Raw genomic sequence first — 19,097 nt, forward strand, 5'->3', positions numbered from 1 at the left:
CATGCACCACAACACAAATGTCTCTCTTCCAAAGCTCGGAGCAGCCAATGGAAATATATTACTTGCTGAAGATCCCCAATGGGAGAGTCATGGCCACTTCAAAATTGGGCACGTTGACGATCTCAGCAATCTTGAGGTCTGCAGCCACGCTGGCCAGGATGTAAGCCTCACTGGGAGTAAGTCCCTTGGTCGAGACAAGCCATTGAACAAGGTTGCGAGTCGCGATCTTCGCAGCCTCGAAAATGTCAGGCGAGACACCGAGCACGCCGTAGGTTCCAAGATCCGGGATAGGGTTGGCAATTTGCGCCATTGGGGGAGTCTGGTATTGAGGAGTCGTCACCCAGGGTTGGTTCTTGCAGAGTTCGAAGCGGAGGGTTGCGCGGATAGGAGTTTCGATGGCGGTGCCGCAGACTTCGCCGTGACCCTGGGCGGCATGTCCATCACCGCAGCTGAAGAAGGCTCCAGCGGTCTGAACAGGCAAGTAGACAGTCGAGCCGATGCCCAACTCACGACAGTCCAGGTTGCCACCGTGGTTAGTGGGCGGAACAGTGGACAGCTCTTCGTCATTGCCGGGGGCCAGCCCCATACATCCAAGGAAGGGTCGCAGAGGGATTCGCATGTCCTTGAACTGAGCGTAACCCTTCTCCCGGTCGAGAGACCAGATCTTGATCTCGGGTTCCGGGAAGTCCTCAGCCAGAAGACCAAAGCCTGGGATGATGGCAGACCAGCCCCAGTCGGCCACCTCGAGGTTCAGGACCTCGACCTTGAGGACATCGCCGGGTTGGGCATCCTCAACGACGATGGGACCGAAGACGGGATTAGCGATACCGAGGTCCAGGGTCTTGATGGCGGATGCGTCGGACCCGGTGTTTAGTTGGCCGTTGCTGCTGTCGATGGCATCAAAAGTGACAGTTTGGCCAGAGGTGACGGTCAATTTAGGCGTGATTTTTCGGGACCATTTGCAATGACCGCAGTCTCTTCCAACGTGGAAGTTATTCCAGGCCGGAGCCATGCTGCGAGATGAAGGTTTGGTGCGAGTTTCCGTGGAGATCATGGGGAAGTGTAAAAGGGTGAGGATCTGGAAAAACCCAGAGAAAGTCACGGCTTAAAAGGGAATTTCGAGTATCTCGGTCCAGGCAACCCGAGATCCTCTTCAAAGTTGACCGTTCTGGAAGGTGGATAGTCTCGGATCTTACTCATTGCTTGTTCTGCAAGAAATCTCCACCCGTGAACCGACGTTCTATCGCCTTCCTAATCGGGGTTGACAGGGACAAGAACTGTCACGGAGTACTTCTTCTCCTGAGCCTCTGGGGTCAACTAGCCTGAGTAGCACCGATATGCAGAAGGTGGAGCAATAGGGCGGATCAGGCCGACGCCATTAAGCGACTTCTTATCCGCCTGCTGAATTGGTGACCCAGGAGATAACCTTGTCGGGCGGGGGCACGAAGAAAGAAAGATGCCGACCATGATTATGACATGCATGACTCACAGGCAAAAAGTAACTAACTTGCCAATTGTGTCCTTCATTGTGTACCATAGGGCATATGACGATTAAATTCTAGAGTACGGTCCCTTTCCTGAAAGATCAAAGACCACTCCCTCATAGAGAATCAGAACCTATTTTGGTCATTTAGCAAGACGAGATATGACGCTACCGCCGCACGAGAGTCCCTTTGACAAAGTTGCTACAGGACAAGGTTTTGTGGCGAGCATCGGACTGCTACCAGAAAATTCCTGTTCCAAATTATGGACCCGAACAGCACAAACCACCTTCCGTTCTAGGCAAGCATGGAGCCGGTCGGCGCCCATGAGTGGACACTGGCATGCATAACATCGTGGATCTCGGACTCTTATCCATTTCGGGGACGTGAACAACTTCTCATCTACTCATGAACTCCCTAACCCCAAACCCTCCCCCCCCCCCCCCCAAACTCCAACTGCCCTGCATCTTACGATCGTTGTCCATCTATCATGATCACAATACACGATGCATTATCACTCCGCGGATGACTCGCCGCATCGCTGGCCACTGCCTGTGCAATCTCACTCGCGCGCATTCCCCGCATTGACAGTTTCATCACGTGCTGGATCAGGCCCGCGTCGTCGGTGCGGTCGCTGACTCCATCCGATACGATCACCAGTAGGTAACGCAGGCCAGTCCGCAACGTGCGTCTCGACGTATACGGGTCATTGGATAGGACGTCTCCATGGACGTGCTTGGATGACGACGAGGCGCGTCGGGTCCCGGGGATCCAGCCCTCTTTCTGAATGGTGTTCACCGGTTTTTTGTACTGCAAATCCCCCAACGCGCGGGACATATTCAGGGATCCTACGTCTCTGCTATTAGATTGTATTCTCCGACCAATGGGGCGGTGCGGCCTCACCTAACCGAGGAACCCCACCCCGCACCTGGACTTTTCCCCCGGCCTCTTTGATGCGCGCCTGTTCGTCGGGCGTGTCGGGCTTATGTGCCTTGGTGAGCCGGCGCTGGTACTTCCGTCAACCACCTGATATCGTCCACCGGCGATGCACTTTGCTCACGATGTGGTACGGCATCTCCGTCTTCGGATCACGTTCCGCGAATATGACATGCGAGTCCCCCAGGTTGGAACAAATCAGCTCTCCCTGCGTCAGATTGATCAGGCACATGGCCACGGTTGATCCGGAGAGTGCGGGCTCTGCATAGTCGTGTTTGAAGTCGTCCATCAGAAGGGCGTCCTCGTCCGCCAGGGCGCCCTTGATGGCTTGGACGTATTCCCCTTCTTTGAGCTCAGGTCGTCGGGCCAACAGGCCATGCAAGTTTTTCGTCGCATGCTCGGAAACGAGATCGGAGCCACTACACACTGCAAGTCAGAAAGTGCTAAGCTCGCGAGGTGGAGGTTTTGCGACAGACTGTCCATCATATATTGCAAAATAGGCAAGCGTATCCTCTGTGTCTGCAGGAAACTGGCCCGGTCGAATCATCACATGGCGGTCCTCTTGGAATTCTCTGTCTCCTTGGGCCTACGCTGACAATCAGTCTGGATCCTGGTGACTGAATTTGGGACCTTACTTGACCTGCTCCGGCATCAAAGAGCAAGACAGCGTCGGAAGAAGACATGAGTGTGTCCTGGCGCATCTGGTACCTCGCAGCTGCGTCGATGTGCAAGCTTCATCTCCGAATTATTCAAGGACTATCTTGACACTGAGCTGGCAAAATCTATCCCAGTTCCGTCGCCGTCTGATTGTGATGATGTACTGACATCATTTCTTTTATCAAGGGGCAACTGGAGCTAAGCTGATCGCATCCAATAACTTGCCGAACCGAGCAACAATGCGCAATTCTGCTCAGTATCAGTGCAAATAATCCAGAATCAGTGTAAGGACTTCTCCAAACAGAAAATGTAATCCAAGAGTGCAGATGAATCATTCCCAAGAGTACTTCTTGGTCTTCAAATCTCAAGCAAAAAATCGATTGAATTGATGCATTCAACAATTGCTTATAGAGGTTATCGTCTGCATGTGGCTTTTTGAATCTACTACACCCATTTATTTCCGGAGGGGTACAGGATTGCCGTTCATGTTTTGAGATTGGTCGTAATTAATATATGAATGGAGATTGTATAGATCTCGTAATCCTGGGAGTGCACGGACCAATGATCTGGCCGAGCCATTCTGCAGCGATGAATAAGTCATCCAGGCACGATATCCCGGCGCTTCCTACCTTTGCATCTCCAGGGCCATCTTTTGGTTTGAAAATGGGCTGGACAGGCGTTGGGACTCTTGTGGCGACTGCAGGCTATTTCCTCTATCGCTACCCGCCACGCAGCTGGACTACCGAACATCCTTCTTCCCCTCCGGATCCCCAACCCGAGGTACGGCCTGCTTCTACCTCTTCCCCTTTGCTAGCAAGACTTGACGAAGAACTCTTGACTTCTCCACCGATAAAAATAGAAGAAGAGAATTCACCGACCACGCCCAAGGCTTCGGCGTCGAGCGCACCGGTCCCGGCCCTTGCAGTGCCTGCGCTAAACCTGGAGGCCGACACGAGCAACTCTCGGAGTGCCGCAACAAAGCCCCCTGCTCTGCGAGATATGAATGGATCAATAAAGCAGCAAGCGGCAAATCACAACGATGAACATTCGCAGACCAGTTCCCGGCCGCAGTCCCTTACACCCCCTACGATCCCACAGGCGCAAAGACCACCCACTCTCTCCGCACCCGCCAACACCTCCTCTGTGATGCCACCACCCTCAGTCCCTCGTCTCCGCCCAACACCGCAGCCGAATAGAGCACCGCCTGGTCTTCAACCGTCGCGCTCAAATGCTAGCTCGCTTATGCCCCCTCCCTCCGCCGCAGCGGGACTCCGCGTGCCCCCAAGTGGCGGAGGCGGAGGCCTCAGCAACAGCACGCTGAAGCCCAGTTTGAAGAACACTCGCAAAGTTGTTCTTGATCCGGGATACTCGCCCCTCGACTGGGCTGCTCTAGCCGCGAACCCGAAAAGCCAGCTCCGAGGCGTCGGTGTACCACCTGGCTTGCTGCGTGTGACGCCGTCCATGTTGAAGATCCAAAATGGGCGCAAGGGCCGCGATGCGTGGACCTCCTATCAGGGCAAAGTGTATAATATCCAACCCTACGTCCCGTATCATCCTGGCGGGAAGGGGGAGTTGTTGCGTGGTGCGGGCAAGGACTCGGCGCAGCTGTTCCAGGAGATTCACCCGTGGGTCAATTGGGACGGGATTCTCAGCGAGTGTCTCGTTGGGATTCTGGTATCTGAGAACGATATCCAGGCCGAGAATGCGCTAGACGCGATGGACTAAGAAAGTTGTGTGGATTCGTTCTGGCCGCAGGCCTTGTACATCTTACTGATACACTAGAAGAGATACCCCAACACATTTTTATAGAGACATATGACACAGTGTCAAGATCGAAGACATGTCCTCGTTTCCGGGTATATTCCAAGATGTTCATAGACTAGATACCAAATGCCGCCAACCATACTCGATATGATGCCATATCATTCCGGCACGGGCTGCTTTACAGCTCATCCTTGTCCACACCGTCAATTCCAACCAATTCGGTCTCGAAGATCAGGGTGGCACCGCCGGGAATAGGACCCACGCCACGGTCGCCGTAGCCGTACTCGGGGGGAATGGTGAGAGTACGCTTCTCGCCAATGCACATGTCCAGCAGACCCTGGTCCCAGCTATTCACAGCATTTAGTCAGGTCCAATGAACGGCAAAAGAAGGAATCGCAACTCACCCCTTAATGACACGGCCAGTACCGAGCTTGAAGCTCAAGGGAACATTGCGCTTGAAGCTAGAGTCGAACTCCTTGCCGGAGTCTTGCAGGGTGCCGCGGTAGTGCATCTGCACACCATCGCCGTTCTGGGTCTTGCGGGTGCACTCGACCTTGTGGGTGACCTCGATGCCGAGCTCGGCGGCACAGGCGAGGGAGGCGAGCGAGAGGAAGATGGTGGTGAGACGCATTGTGGATGGGTTAAGTGTGAAGAGGAGAAGCAACGTGGACTCGAACTGCGGAGTGGAAGTTGCCCCACTTTTTTCATGCTTGTGGTGGGTCGCAAAGTGAAAGGATAGGAATCTATACCGAAATCCAGTCACACACACAGATGACTACAGATGACTCGTAATCATTTGGGGTATTACAAGACGGTCTACCGCTACAAGGCACCAATTGGGTTCCATTGCCATCGTCTGAATTCTCATTCTGAAAGATGATCGTTGGAGAAATCACATTTCCAGAGAAGACGTCAGGAATAGTCGTTCACCAACTGAAGGGATCACGCTTTGAGGATCCAAGAGGGAATACTTATTCCCCGCACCGAGACTCCGATTTGGAAAGAGTGCATCACCTTTCGCTCCGACATCTAACATCTCTATTTCTACCCGAGGATCGTCCCAGAAGCCCAAGATGGCGACAGACGAAGCTGTGACCATGGTCACCAAGACTGATGCCGTGTCTGTTACGGACATCCAGCGCAAGAGCATCGTTCACGAGACCCTACACGAGGTTTCCAAGAAGCGCCAGAGCTTGTCTAATCTGTTCACTATCGTGAGTTTGTCCTTCCCTTCCCCTCTTCAATATAGCTTGTGAGCGGGAGACGTTGCTAACGGACCACTTTGATAAGTTCGCCAGTGGCTTTGCTCTAATCAGCGATGGATACCAGAACAACTTGATGACCATGACCAATGTACTTCTCAAGGCAGAGTATCCCAAGCAATACACCTCCGCTGTCAGTACGCGTGTGTCGAATGCGCTGCTGATTGGCGAAATCATCGGCCAGATCGTTGTCGGGTAAGAGCCAAGGGATCCGTAAGGCTATTGTGCGGTGTCTAATATGCGAGTAGCCTGACCTGTGACTACCTGGGCCGAAAAATAGCCATTGTCTTCACAACCGTCATGATCGTCGTTGGTGGCATCCTCGCAACTGCATCCCATGGAGTGACTATTGATGGTATGTTCTGGGTGATGACTGTGGCACGAGGCATCGTGGGATTCGGTATGTTCTTGCAAGACACTCCATCCAGAAGTCAGTACTGAGACCAAGATTTCCAGGTGCCGGGGGGGAGTATCCTGCATCCTCAACATCTGCCTCTGAAGCCGCCAACGACTTGATCCCAAAGCATCGCGGTCCAGCCTTCATCATGGTGACCAACTTCCCACTCTCTTTCGGAGGCCCATTCGCGGTATCAATCTTCCTGATCGTCCTCATGGCCTGTAACCAAACACACTACAGCACAGTATGGCGCGTTTGTTTCGGCATCGGTTGTGTCTGGCCACTGTCCGTGTTCTACTTCCGAATCCGCATGCTCAATTCCGTACTCTACCGTCGCGGCGCAATCAAGAAACAAGTCCCTTACAAGCTAGTTCTGAGATACTACTGGAAACCATTGATCGGCACCTGCGGTGCATGGTTCCTTTATGGTATGTCCAATCCCAGGATTTGTAAATAACTCCCTCTCGCTAACCATACTCAGACTTCGTCACCTTCCCTAACGGCGTTTTCTCAGCAACGATCATCTCCTCCGTCGTCCATAATGGCACACTTCGTCAAACAGCCGAATGGCAACTCCTTCTCGGCGCAATCGCCCTCCCTGGTGTATTCCTCGGAGCCCTCCTATGTGACCGTGTTGGCCGAAAAAATATCATGATGATCGGCTTCAGCGGCTATCTCGTCTTCGGTCTAACGATCGGCTGCGCCTACAGTCACATTACCAAAATTGTCCCCCTCTTCGTCGTCTTCTATGGTCTGATGCAAAGTTCTGGCAACTTCGGCCCAGGCAACATGCTCGGTCTGCTTTCCTCGGAGTCATACGCCACTGGTGTCCGGGGCACTTGCTATGGTCTTTCGGCGGCGATTGGGAAGGCGGGCGCGGCAATTGGGACTCAGGCTTTTACGCCTATTAAATTGAATTTGGGGAATCAATGGACTTTTATCATTGCTGCTATCTGTGGCGTCGTGGGAATTCTGGTTACGTGGTTCTTTGTACCGGATCTGAGTGGGGACGATCTACGGATGAGGGATGAGCGCTTTAGGGCTTATCTTGTTGCTAATGGGTGGGATGGGGTGATGGGCGAGGATGATTTGAAGGCTGATGCGGATGATGGGATTGCGTCGCCGGTTATCGCGGCTAATGGGACCAAGGACTAGGGGAGTGGATTGCGGATGGCTCGAGGAAGGGGGCGTGCTCGTTACGTGCTAGATTTTCATATTTTCGGGTGTGTTTGATATTATGGACATATTCTGAGACACCCTGCCTAATGAACGTCGTGACGCTTTGCACAACTTTCTACATGGGTTCTATTATATGGTAGGGTGGGAATAGTTTGACGTTATTGATCTAAATACAATGAAATAACGCCCTGAAGAGCCACGGTAAAAAAAAAAAAGATTAACGCCATAATTTGTGCCGGTCGACGGCAGCCAGGTTGCCCTGCGGGTATCATATGATCCAGGAGACATGACAAAAACCATCCTCAAACTTTTGAAGCAAGAAATAAGGTGACATGAAAACAAATAAGGGATCCCGCTATGCCCATTTACCCAGCAGAGCCATGAGGGCAGCTCCGAGGCACAGAAGGATGAAGGCGGCCAGCACTTCCCGGATAGGAGCCTTGCGCATCGAGTGGCTGAACATAAACTCGTGCGCCATCAGCTCCACCAGGGCGGTATAGATCAAGATGCCGGCGGAGATGGAGTCAAACACGCCGTTGACGATCAGTGTTGTTCGTCCCTCAGGTGGGTAGCTCTGGCGGACTCCAAGGCCAATGGCAATGGCGATCGGGGTGGAGATGCCAAAGCCCAGTCCGAGGAACCATGGTGTGTGGCGTTTGGATTTGGGCCAAGGGACCAGTGCCAGCCGAGAACCCAGACCGAGACCTTCAAAGGTTTGGTGGAAGACGAGAACAATGTACAAGGTTGTGAACTCGGAGCCGGAGACAGCGAGCGTGAGACCAATGAAGACCGAGTGGAAAATAATTCCGAATTCAAGGATGAAGATGGAGGTTAGTTGCGCCGCATAGTCTTCAATGGCGGTCTTGGCATTCTCCGAGTCATCGGCGTCGTGGTGTTCCCGTGTGTGACCCAGGTGATCTTCACCGGGGATATAACTCTTGGTTTCAGTGACCACAGCAGCCTCGGGCTCAGTGTTCTCAAGTTGTGTGTGAGAGTGACCCTCTTCATCGTGCACATGACCTGCCCCAAACCGCGAGAACCGCATGACCATCAGCTCGACGAAGAAGAGGACAATAATTGTCATCAGGACGATGCCCTCGACCCAGCTGTATTCCGTGATGGGGCCGGTCAGACATGGGTTGGTCAATGCTTCTTCGCCGGCGCCAAAAGATGGATAAAGGCAGTTGAGACGATGACACCAGAGCCAAAGTATTTGGCGATAAAGAATGACCATTCGGGGACCCCTCCGCGCTTACTGAAGCGTCGTGCAAAGACAGGGAAGAGTGCACCAAAAGACGAACCGACCAGGATGACAAAGATAGATGAGATGCGTAAGCCGATACGGCCATCGAAGGAGTTCCCTGTCGCACAGGAGTCGGCACGCCCGACGAGCGTGTGCAAAGGATCCATTCCCATTGTGAACGGTCTTGTTCAACTTTCGACGGAGCAACACGGACCAATCGGCGTCGAATGGCGATCAGATGCACGTGGAAGATCGTGGCAGGATCAACGAGATCAGGCAGACCCAGGATTGGCTTGGACGACCAAATCAGGGGCAATGAGACGTGAGCACCTTGAGAGACAAGGCAAAAGTAAGGTCAGGTCAATTGACGTGAAGGAGAATTTCCCAGACGAGATCTGGTTTTGTGTGGGTTGCTTGGACTGCGTCCTAACCCCCAAGGTCCTCGATGTGAAGCACCCCGGTCCAATGGCTCGAGATGGTACCGGGTTCTCCTGTCAAGCAACGGACCTTTGGACAAGACAGTGTAGACGACTCAAGCACTACCACCACGAACAGACCTTCAATTCAACTCGATTGAGCAATGTATGTCTGAATATCCCGTGAAAAATGTGTCAAAAATGTGTCCAAGACGAGTGGGGAAGACTGATTTGCGGCGTTCCAATTGCGGGTCCTTGTGAGTGACTGGGGTGAGGACCTTGCGCGCCAGCACGTAGCGATTGCTCGTGGACTATTAAAGATGGCGACAATCTTCGACAACCGCAGGTCATACAGCGAAGGCTTCGAGGCCTCAAGAAACAGAATCTGCGGGCATCACCCTCCATCGGCGGGGTCCAGGTGGGATCCATGGGGACCTTGCTGGCCTAAAAGACGTCAAGCAAAAATAAAGTATCGGGTACATGAATTTCGCTTATTAAATAGTGCGGGTGGAGGTACCCAGTACTTGGCGGCCGTGGGGACCTTGGGGACGGTCAGTCTGCTTCCGGCGGCGGGCGATTGAATGTGGTCACGTGGGCCATACTAGGCGGATTTGGTCGGATAATCGAAGTTGGTGGTGTTGGCTCAAGCCATGTCAGATTTGGTAAAGAGTGAGGTCAGGAACATGAGAGAAGAAGGAAGGATGTTACGTCTAAGGGGATTCTCCGCAGGGATGTCGATGGCGTTGTCATCACCAATCAGATGATCTGCGGCCCTGAAGCTTGGCAGAGCTCACATCCTCACATTCTTACATCCTTACAGCCAACTTCGTCCCGCTACAACAATCATGGCTCCTATACGTCGTTATCTACGCATCAGCAAGCATTCTGTTCTTGAGTGCCGTATCTACCTGGACAGTCCTTCCGATAACAGATGGCTCCTTAACCACCGCGATCCCATGCTTCCCCGGGTCTTTGAGGCGATCCGGCCTCTGGTCTTGCCGAAGCTGCGCGAGGAGAATGAGCGACTATGGGCGCGCAAGAAGAGCAAACCCGTCAAGGATGTGATTGCTGAGGGTAAGGCCTGGCTCACTTCGACGACCTGAAAGCTCATCACTAATACGTCATTGCTCCCGCAGAGGAATTTGAGGTGGCCATCTTCCTGCGCGAATCCCGGACTCGCCATTCACTTCTGACGCGACATAAGACATTTGAACAGCCCGGAAAGAAGGAAGACGCGTTGGCGGACGACAAACCTGGCCGGGGATTGTCAGAGTCGACAACCGACACATCCAAGCCGATCGATGTGGAGGTCATTCCCGACAGTGACGAGGAGCCCGAGCTCGACCTACACGATATTCCTCGAGCTGAGGACGAGCCAGACAAAAGTGATATATTGCCACGGAGGAAAAGGAGAAGAGTACAGGCGGATTTGTCGGAGCCTGAAGATAACAAAGACGAGAAAAAGCTTGGTTTTCATACCCACTATGAAAGCTTCAATATCTGTGGTTGGGTGTTGTGTCTACTCATCACCCGTAAAGGTGATAGAGCCCGGCCAAGTGCTACGAGTGAACCCAGGCAACCGCTCATGGAGGAATGGATCTCAACCCAGGCCCAGACAGCTGCGGACGAGGATTGAGTGGCCACAACTTGCCACAACTTTGACTCCAGGCATATTTACTCTCCTGAGGTGGCTGATAATTCTTCAGCCTTACCTGATCCGCATCTCCCTGCAGACGCCCGTGGTGGCATGATCGGTTACAAGCACCCCTGGGATGTCTAAATTGCAGAGTTGCATAGTTCCATGTCTGCCCCTGTTGACTCCCCTGCTGCGTGACAAATATCATGGATCTTCAGCGGCACCGGAGGGGCTGCCCGTGCGGAGTGTCTCCTTGTCATGCAAAGGCCGCGTGACAGGGTCCAAGCCCCGGCCTTGGTCATCGCCCTGGTCGACGAACGGACCGCCGTAGCGCGCATGGAAATGCAGTCATCTTATCGGGGCAATGGCATGATGCTTGATGCCTAGAAATGTTACGCAGGCGGCGGCCTCTGATCTTCCTCAGCGGCCCGATCAAGTACACCGCTAGCTTTAGGCTTCCCATGGTCGTCAAAATTAGAATCGCCGGACACAGACATTAATATTGAGTTGCGGTGGCTGACCCAGAATGATCCGTCAATTAGACACAAGGACTTGTGTTCCCAGCCTGGCAATGTCTCAGTTGAGTTCATGATGGATGTGCGCATGGGTACGAAACGAGAACGTCACACAGCCACAGCCACAGCCGCAGCCTCAGGCAGTGATGACTCAAGTGATGAGCCCACAAAACATAGATCATGGTCACATATTCAATATTCCAGTTCCCGCTCGTATCCACATGCGAACCTCGGCTCAGGGTTTTCCAGAAGACCGCGTAGAAGGTACGGAGACCAACAGAGGTGTTCATAGTGGAACCCTCCTGGGCACAAGTCTTGAAACGACCCGCTACTAGTCTCCCGTGATGAGGAGGAGACTTTCCCTTTCTCCGAGACCCGGGTAACTGGGATCCTGAAAATTGGAGACTAGAGACGGAGAGATAGCAAGCTAGCCATTCGGAAAGTGATGGAGTCGCAGGTGCTGACGAATATACTAGTGTCCATCTCCCACTGGCTCTCGCGACCATAGCAAGGCAGATGAAGCCAAAGAGGCATGGATTGACACAAAAACCCACAGATCCTTCGCCACGTGCGGTCAGGTACCGAACCAAACGGGCAACTCGCTGGGGAACTCAGGAATGCGGTGAAAACCTCCGACACCAATCGCCTTCCTCATTTCCGGATTTTTTCCCCCCCACCGATATCCAACGGTGCGGAACGGCAGACAACCCCATGGCGCTTGTCCCTGGCTAATCCCCTTTGGTGTTTATTGAAGTTTGCGACCCCTTAGCGCTGTAAAAGGTTTTCTCCCGCAGTCTGTTTGCCACCTCGCCTGTTTGTGGTCTCCACCCAAGTTGATCAAGGAGATCTTGGTGAGATGAACGGAGACATGGAGATTTTCAGGAGAATTCCAGGGTACTGGGACCGTCAGACTGGGAACCCGGGAATACAGGTACAGGTACAGGTACAGGTTAGAGTTCTAGTGAGTTCCTGCGCCACGACGTTCCACGAAGTTCCATGGTTACCATATAGGGCTGTGGTCATGTGCACCCTGGGGAAGGTGACGTCTCCAGAGCTAGTAACTAGTAACTCGTACCCGTAGTTACATGCTGGTGTGCAGGTGTAGTGTTCATCACGAGGGCTCATGTCGAGCACGCCATTGTGCAATCGACGCCACACCGACCCAGTAGATCTGCTAACATGAAACACCGACTCCAGTGATGTACGTGATCAACCCTGGGGAGGGAACAGGGGGGACGAACATCTTGCTGCATGTCCTACATACAGCCAGACTAAAGATTGGAAATGCACAGTCCTCCCCCCTTCTGCAGGGCTATGAGATGATTGACCTCATAGCACCCACAATCGGTACACAAGTTACCGGTTTAGGTACCAGTAAGGGGGGCGGAGGTCACTCGGTTATGTTCTCCGTCTCGTTCCTCCCATTTCCATCCTTCGATGGGGTCTCTCAATTTTGGGACTCCATCGCGACTCAGCTTACTCGGTGTGGGCTTTTTGGCTGTCGATAAGCAACACAATCCAGAAATGATAATCTTATCCCCGGAGAAAAAATAGCGGGAAGAAACTCATTTGTTTTCTTTTTTCTTTTTTCTTTTTTTTCCCCCTCTGAACCCTTCGCATACTCCGGGATCAAAAATAGCATACTCACCCACATTCGATTTGCTAGAAACAAACCCAGCCACAGTACGTGATGGGTCCGGGTATTCGAAATGAGTTTGTGGTTGTGGTTGTGGTTGTGTTTTTTTTTTTTCCTTCTTTGTTTGCTTTACCCTTTTCTCTGAACCCCTGAAACAGTGCCACCCCAGACCGTTATCAGAGTCAAAATTCTAATCATGGAATTTTTAGTTCGTAAGGTTGACGTGTCATATCATCAGCTCTAACCCGGGTTCAGCTGATGGACGAACCACCGTGGTTGTACCAGCCCCTGCGCCACGAACATCTTCACTTATCCTCTGCCTATCGCCAATCCCGATGTCCTGGTCCACGCCTGTAATACGAAGCGGTCAGAACTCGGCTATGACTCTTTGGTGATGTTTATTTATTTATTTTTGTTTTTCAACTTCTTCATTCTTTTTTCTGCCGTAGTAATGGTAGTTGTATATTCTTTTTTTTTCACCGTCGATCGACGATACAGCACGTGTGGATCGGACCCTGGTCTTTTCGCTGGTTTCTTGTTAATCCTGGCCCCCTTTCTTGTTAAGTCAGTACAGTACTAGGGTTATGCGCTCAGGCCTTTTCTTTTGAGTCCATCTTTGCCTTAGAAGTACAGGAGGTTTTGGGGGGTTGCGCAGCTCAACCGAAAAAAGGAAAATATGAAATTATTTACTAATCAAAAATAAAGAGGAAAAACCGAGAAGAATTGTCAGACTCCGTTCCTCCGTTCACCGCATCGAGGAACCGTGCCGATGGAGCCATGAGTGGGCCCACGGGAGATTGCCCTTTTCCCAGTTGTCACCTCGCCTGGTTTCATGATTAATTGGCCCCTGCTGGTGAGACCAGAGACACAAAGAAAAGGGCGGGATGGCTCATTGAGCAAGATTAGCCATGTCTCAAATAACAGCGTTTCAGCCGGATCCCTTCAGGCTTAAGCCCACTTAGCGGTTCAGAGACCCAGACTACGCCACCACGGGAATTGTGAGTGGGGAGCTTCTAGAAAAAAGTCCTAGTTTTCCATTGGATTTCCCGGTTGGGGCTGCATCATTCCTCCCGAACTAAGTCAATCGCAATTATTCCTACGTCAGATCAGGTGGAGACTCAGCCTCCTGTTCACGGCAGGGATGTTCGATGGGGGGTAATTAGCACTGCACTAACGTAAATTAGTGCTACTGTAATGGTGCTGGCCTTGGGGAGATCCATTTCTGCTATAAGAACGCTCGTGCTCCTCGCTTGCCTTTATTTCTTCCCACATTACTTGAATCCCGTCTACTCTGTCTCGACTTTGCTACTGAACTTGCTCTCTTCCATCTGCTGCACTCTACTCTTAAAGCTTTGGAACACACTCAGCCTTTCCCAAAACCAAAACCCACCACATCGACAAACATGCCTTCCGTCGGCTCCTCTCAGTTCCCTCCTTGCCCAGGACCTCCTCCCAAGGGCCCTCTCCCTCCTCTGCCGAAATAGACAACTCGCCTCTTCCCAATGACCCGTGATGACTCTGGCGCAGTCGACTGACTGCGCTCACGACCTGGGAGGCTCCTCCTCGGCATGGATATGAAATGACCTCGCATTCGACCTGGTTTCGGCTCTCTGACGCTACTCCCTCCATTCGGCCTACACTGCCGTCCTAATACACGCCCCGTCGTTTTTTTTTTTCGAACCCTCTTGTCTCTCGCTCGCGACAATCAAGGCACAGAATCCCGCTGGCTCCCGAGCTGTGTTCCGCGGCTTCCATCAGTGCCGCGCGCAACCGGAGCTTTACTCGGGAAACACATTTGCATCTATTTCCTTGATCATGAGTGGGGGGGGCCCCGCGCCGGCGCTACGATGGCTTCCCCCCTCTCGACTCTTTGCATTAATAGCCACCCCATCATTGATACCATCATACTTTTCGCGGGTTCCGCGTTTCAACTTTCGACTCTTGGTGCGGGGTCCAATCTATGTGATCTCACCGATACGCACGTGCGGAGAAAGGCCGCATCTACGCCAATCGCGCATCCGCCGTCTGCAACGTCCTGCAGGCCCCGGTCACTCAAGCCGCGATCACTGGGGTCTCATTTCCAAGGTTTCCACCTGGTTTTACACCTGAAACCGCATTGTTGTCTTTTTCTTCTTTTCTCTCACTTTTCCGACTTTTATCCATCATAGTTTTGCATGTCGATGTGACTGGCTCCCGACTTCCAATCTCTTTCCTAATCTTTCTATCGTTTTCTTTTTTAATTGTTTTTCTATTTTTCTTGACTTGCTTTTTTATTTCTTTTGTTTTCAGCATGCATCTCGGCCGAACCCGCATTCACGGCTTGTATCATAGACTTAATATACCCCAGCAAGAACGCAATCTATCTTATCCACTTCTTCATGTCGTGCATAATCACCCATGCGTAAACATCCCACACCTTTCTACAACTGGTCTACCGTCGTATCAGGATGAAACCCCTCCTGCCCCGCATGCTCGTTTCACCTGTCCGCGTCGTCGACAACGCATCTGTCTCAAATGTCGCAGGGATGGTACAGGGGCAATAACAGGTTGACAGGATGTCAAACCGGTAGCACGGGCCGGGAGATGGTCTCAGTGGAACGATCATACACGGGAAGACTCGGTCGATCTGGCGTGACTCTTTCTTATCGAATGTCTGACTACGATAGAGAGCTGCATGGCGTTTTCCACTTTTTTTGTTTTCATTTTTTATTTTATTCTCTTTTGGTATTGGCGCCAGTCCAGGGCTGAACATGACGCATCCCCATTCCCATCCGGCTGCATGACCAGCTGAAGATATCCGAGCCCCACTCCCTAAGAATCAGGAAGGAGATACGGTCTCTGTGTCCGAGCGCTCGGAGCGATTAGCCTGGCTAACGGGCGCTGCCTGGGTGTGGATAGCGCGATTGGAGGGACCGGGATCCGGAATTAGATTTCTCTGAAAGCTGTGGCCGCCTGGGACAAGTCAGTTGAACCCAGTCAAGGCAGTGAAATCAAGGGTATTAGCGCGGTCCAACGTGCCTGCTTCCGAGTTGGCCGTTGGTCCACTTCTCGGCGTCATCGTCATTGCTGGTACGGAACGATCAGATCACTAGTCCCCCCGCTTTTGCACCGTTCAGCCCCATGGCATACCGGTTTGCTTTCCTGGGTGGTGGAGCCTCGCTTTGACGGTTACAAATCTTGGAATCTCTTCAGGCACAGCTGACGGGGCTCTGGCGCGGCCACGTGTATGCGGTCATGACGTGCCTTATCGCATCAAGCATCGCTTGCCTTAAGCAATAGGCAATAGGCAGTCCACACTCAGGAATCAGGAATCAGGAATCAGGAATCAGCACGGTGGCCTTCGCGATTCCCAGATTGGTATATCCGCCTGATCGATCTAGTCTGACATACGAAACACGACCCAAGTCATGATTCATGAGTCGCAGTGTCTCAGGTGGAATACGAGGAAAGAGGAGTCGGGCGAACTCTCGCTCGGGTGATCTGATCGAAGGTCGAAGGGTCCCGAGTATTTGAGGCTTCTCTCCTCTTTTTGTCGTACCTTGGAAGCAAGCTCATGTGGCAGTCAATCCCCGGGCATATATCTCAAACCTAGAGCTGGATCTTCCTTGACTCAACTGGAGTAGATCGACACACAAATCACGGAAAAGGTATCCTCCACCAACGAGCCTCGATCAAAATGTCGATTTTACATTTGGGAAAGATAGTCCTGCAGAGAACGAGACCCTAGTGAACTTAAACAATTCCGGGAATCGACCTCTCGAGGCGTTGCAGATCTCGTGTAGATTGTGTAAACACACGTGATTCGTCCGCCCCCAAAATTGGCCCGCGGCCGCCGTTCTCTCTCCACGCGCAAACCACCATGGTCCTACAATTGCATGTGTGGGGGCCAGCCTTTACCCTGCCCTCAATTGATGCGCAGTGTCTTGCCGCTATCGCCTACTGCTCTGTCGCCCTTCCCAAGGACTCCTGGGAGCTAGTCGCCACCAGCGATCCCTCCGTCTCCCCTACCGGTAACGTGATGCCAGGCCTTCAATGAGCCGAACTCTCAACCTCAAGGAGTACCAGCTTGACTGATCAGATTTCACTGCGAAATAGGTGAGCTACCCGCGCTCCAGAATGGCTCGACCTGGGTGAGCCGCTTCCGCAATATCGTCGACTATCTCCGCCAATACTCGGACGCCGCGTGGGATTTGGATCGTCAGCTCGACGAGTCAGACCGGGCCGATAATACCGCGTACGTGCAAGCCACAGCACCCAAAATAGATCTCAGCTAATCTTATGCGCCCGCCATAGCTTTGCCTCGTTCGTTGAATCTCGCGGCCAGTCCCTCATCGACCTGTCGCTATATGTCACCAGCCAGAACTATTACAACAACACTTCGCCTGCCTACGGTAGCCTCCTCCAATGGCCGAACCAATGGATTCTTCCCCCGAAGCTGCATGGCGCCGCCAAAGCCCGTACCGACCACCTGGGTCTCTCGTCGCTGGACCTGCAGGCGATGGAGGAACACCGACAGCGCGACCACTCCGCCGCCGTTGCTGCGGGTAAAATCCCGAAGAATTTAATCCAGCGACCTCGTGAAACCGTCTCGGGGTTACTCGGCCGTGGCTCCTCGCAGAACCAGTTCCGACTGGAAGCCTTGACGGCCGATTTCTTCGAACCACTCGAGGCCATGCTGGGCCAGAAGGCTTACCTTCTCAAGCTGAAAGAGGAGGACGAACCATCCAGTCTGGACTGCATTGCGCTCGGCTATCTTTCTCTGGCGCTTGTACCCGAGCTCGCTTTCCCTTGGCTGCGGGACGCCATGCGAACCAAGGCCCCGCTTCTCTCGGCGTACACCGAGCGTCTGCGACGACGCTGTTTCGGTGATGCCCCCGTGGAGGTCGCGCATGCTTACTCGCCGCAGTCCGCCCCCGCTTCACCACTACCATGGCGCGCCCCCGGGCGCATCTCTGTCGCTGCGGTTGGCAGTACCCTCCTCGCTGAGCTGGCGGATTCCACTCCGTTCTTAAGCGAGATCCGCCGGAATAACCGTCTCAAGCAAGCCGCAGCAGAGTCGGACTTGACATCCGTTGAAAAGGGTGCTGTTTCGATGTTTGCTGACTCCAGCAAGAAGGACATGTATGTGTCCATCGCGGCGGCTGTGGGTGGTGTCGCCGCTCTGGTGGGCTACATGTTTCATGTAGGCTTGATCTCGGTTGCAAGTCAAGAACAGGAGTTCGAGGAGGAGAAAGAAGAGGAAGAGGGAATCCCGGACTTTGGCAACATGTCAGCGGGTGATATTCTCGGCTTATAACGAAGCAACCCACATGATGAAAAGCTGCGAGCTGTATCTTCTTTTTTTGAAGCGAATCCAAACATGTACTATAGGTAAATTCCACTTTTCCTTCTCTCATCCATAGACCAGGCGAAATTGCAATCGATTTTCATATCAAAGTGAAGAAAGAAACAAGCTTTAAAAAAAATGATTGATGACCGCGAGACTTTTAACAATCCACCTTGACCTGTCGTTGCTACCGATTCCAAAAATCCATGTGTCGAATCCTAGTCGATGTCAAGTTGCGTATAGCTTCATGTTACTCCAACCTCCTCCCCTCCCTCCATCTCCAACACCGTCAGATTTCCTCTATTGGCTCCGTAAAGGGAAATTGTGAAGTAGAGTCCACCTATCCAGCTACCCAAGAACCCGATTCCATAAGATGCCCGACAAGCGGTATGAGGCCGGTGCAATTATCAGTTAAAGTAAACCGACACCCTATTTCGTTCACTCATCGGGTCACTCTTGCGTAGGCGCCTTCGGATGGAGTAGTGGTATCGACCATCATCCGATGGCAACCATAACACCAAAGTGCTTCGGTGACTACGAACTATTCTCACACGATAGTTCTTAAGGGTATAGTACTATACTGATATGGGCTCGAACATGGCTCCGGATCGAAGACCTGCCATGTTTTGTGCTCGCAAAGTCCCAAAAG

The 19,097-nt window shown here is 52.5% G+C and overlaps 8 protein-coding genes across 8 annotated transcripts; 4 read left to right on the plus strand and 4 right to left on the minus strand.

Annotated features, from left to right (window-relative positions):
• Positions 1-58: 58 nt before the first annotated feature.
• Positions 59-1,012, minus strand: N7477_000664 (acetamidase/formamidase family protein; the record flags this gene model as incomplete). The annotated part of the gene is made up of 1 exon (XM_056962327.1): positions 59-1,012. The coding sequence occupies one exon, from the start codon at positions 1,010-1,012 to the stop codon at positions 59-61; it is 954 nt and encodes a 317-aa protein (XP_056827330.1).
• A 937-nt stretch (positions 1,013-1,949) lies between these two features.
• N7477_000665 (PP2C family serine/threonine-protein phosphatase) lies at positions 1,950-3,118 on the minus strand (the record flags this gene model as incomplete). Its single annotated transcript, XM_056962328.1, has 5 exons — positions 1,950-2,337; positions 2,390-2,487; positions 2,542-2,836; positions 2,894-3,003; positions 3,053-3,118. The coding sequence occupies 5 exons, from the start codon at positions 3,116-3,118 to the stop codon at positions 1,950-1,952; spliced, it is 957 nt and encodes a 318-aa protein (XP_056827331.1).
• Positions 3,119-3,737: 619 nt separating this feature from the next.
• N7477_000666 (cytochrome b5-like heme/steroid binding domain-containing protein) lies at positions 3,738-4,799 on the plus strand (the record flags this gene model as incomplete). Its single annotated transcript, XM_056962329.1, has 1 exon — positions 3,738-4,799. The coding sequence occupies one exon, from the start codon at positions 3,738-3,740 to the stop codon at positions 4,797-4,799; it is 1,062 nt and encodes a 353-aa protein (XP_056827332.1).
• A 217-nt stretch (positions 4,800-5,016) lies between these two features.
• fkbp3 (peptidylprolyl isomerase family protein FPR2) lies at positions 5,017-5,469 on the minus strand (the record flags this gene model as incomplete). The annotated part of the gene is made up of 2 exons (XM_056962330.1): positions 5,017-5,185; positions 5,243-5,469. The coding sequence occupies 2 exons, from the start codon at positions 5,467-5,469 to the stop codon at positions 5,017-5,019; spliced, it is 396 nt and encodes a 131-aa protein (XP_056827333.1).
• Positions 5,470-5,911: 442 nt separating this feature from the next.
• N7477_000668 (Glycerophosphoinositol permease 1) lies at positions 5,912-7,652 on the plus strand (the record flags this gene model as incomplete). Its single annotated transcript, XM_056962331.1, has 5 exons — positions 5,912-6,052; positions 6,129-6,295; positions 6,349-6,500; positions 6,557-6,925; positions 6,979-7,652. The coding sequence occupies 5 exons, from the start codon at positions 5,912-5,914 to the stop codon at positions 7,650-7,652; spliced, it is 1,503 nt and encodes a 500-aa protein (XP_056827334.1).
• A 379-nt stretch (positions 7,653-8,031) lies between these two features.
• Positions 8,032-9,092, minus strand: zrfB (low-affinity Zn(2+) transporter ZRT2; the record flags this gene model as incomplete). The annotated part of the gene is made up of 2 exons (XM_056962332.1): positions 8,032-8,927; positions 8,978-9,092. 2 exons carry the CDS (start codon positions 9,090-9,092, stop codon positions 8,032-8,034), a joined length of 1,011 nt encoding a protein of 336 aa, XP_056827335.1.
• Positions 9,093-10,180: 1,088 nt separating this feature from the next.
• On the plus strand, positions 10,181-10,971 carry N7477_000670 (uncharacterized protein; the record flags this gene model as incomplete). The annotated part of the gene is made up of 2 exons (XM_056962333.1): positions 10,181-10,409; positions 10,472-10,971. The coding sequence occupies 2 exons, from the start codon at positions 10,181-10,183 to the stop codon at positions 10,969-10,971; spliced, it is 729 nt and encodes a 242-aa protein (XP_056827336.1).
• A 6,010-nt stretch (positions 10,972-16,981) lies between these two features.
• N7477_000671 (glutathione S-transferase family protein) lies at positions 16,982-18,418 on the plus strand (the record flags this gene model as incomplete). Its single annotated transcript, XM_056962334.1, has 3 exons — positions 16,982-17,132; positions 17,218-17,356; positions 17,416-18,418. 3 exons carry the CDS (start codon positions 16,982-16,984, stop codon positions 18,416-18,418), a joined length of 1,293 nt encoding a protein of 430 aa, XP_056827337.1.
• Between the last annotated feature and the right edge of the window lie 679 nt (positions 18,419-19,097).

This window comes from Penicillium maclennaniae (genome assembly GCF_028827695.1).
Source record: "Penicillium maclennaniae strain IBT 15551 chromosome Unknown utg000001l:1.0-3280838.0:1.0-3283122.0, whole genome shotgun sequence".
Lineage (NCBI taxonomy): Eukaryota > Fungi > Ascomycota > Eurotiomycetes > Eurotiales > Aspergillaceae > Penicillium > Penicillium maclennaniae.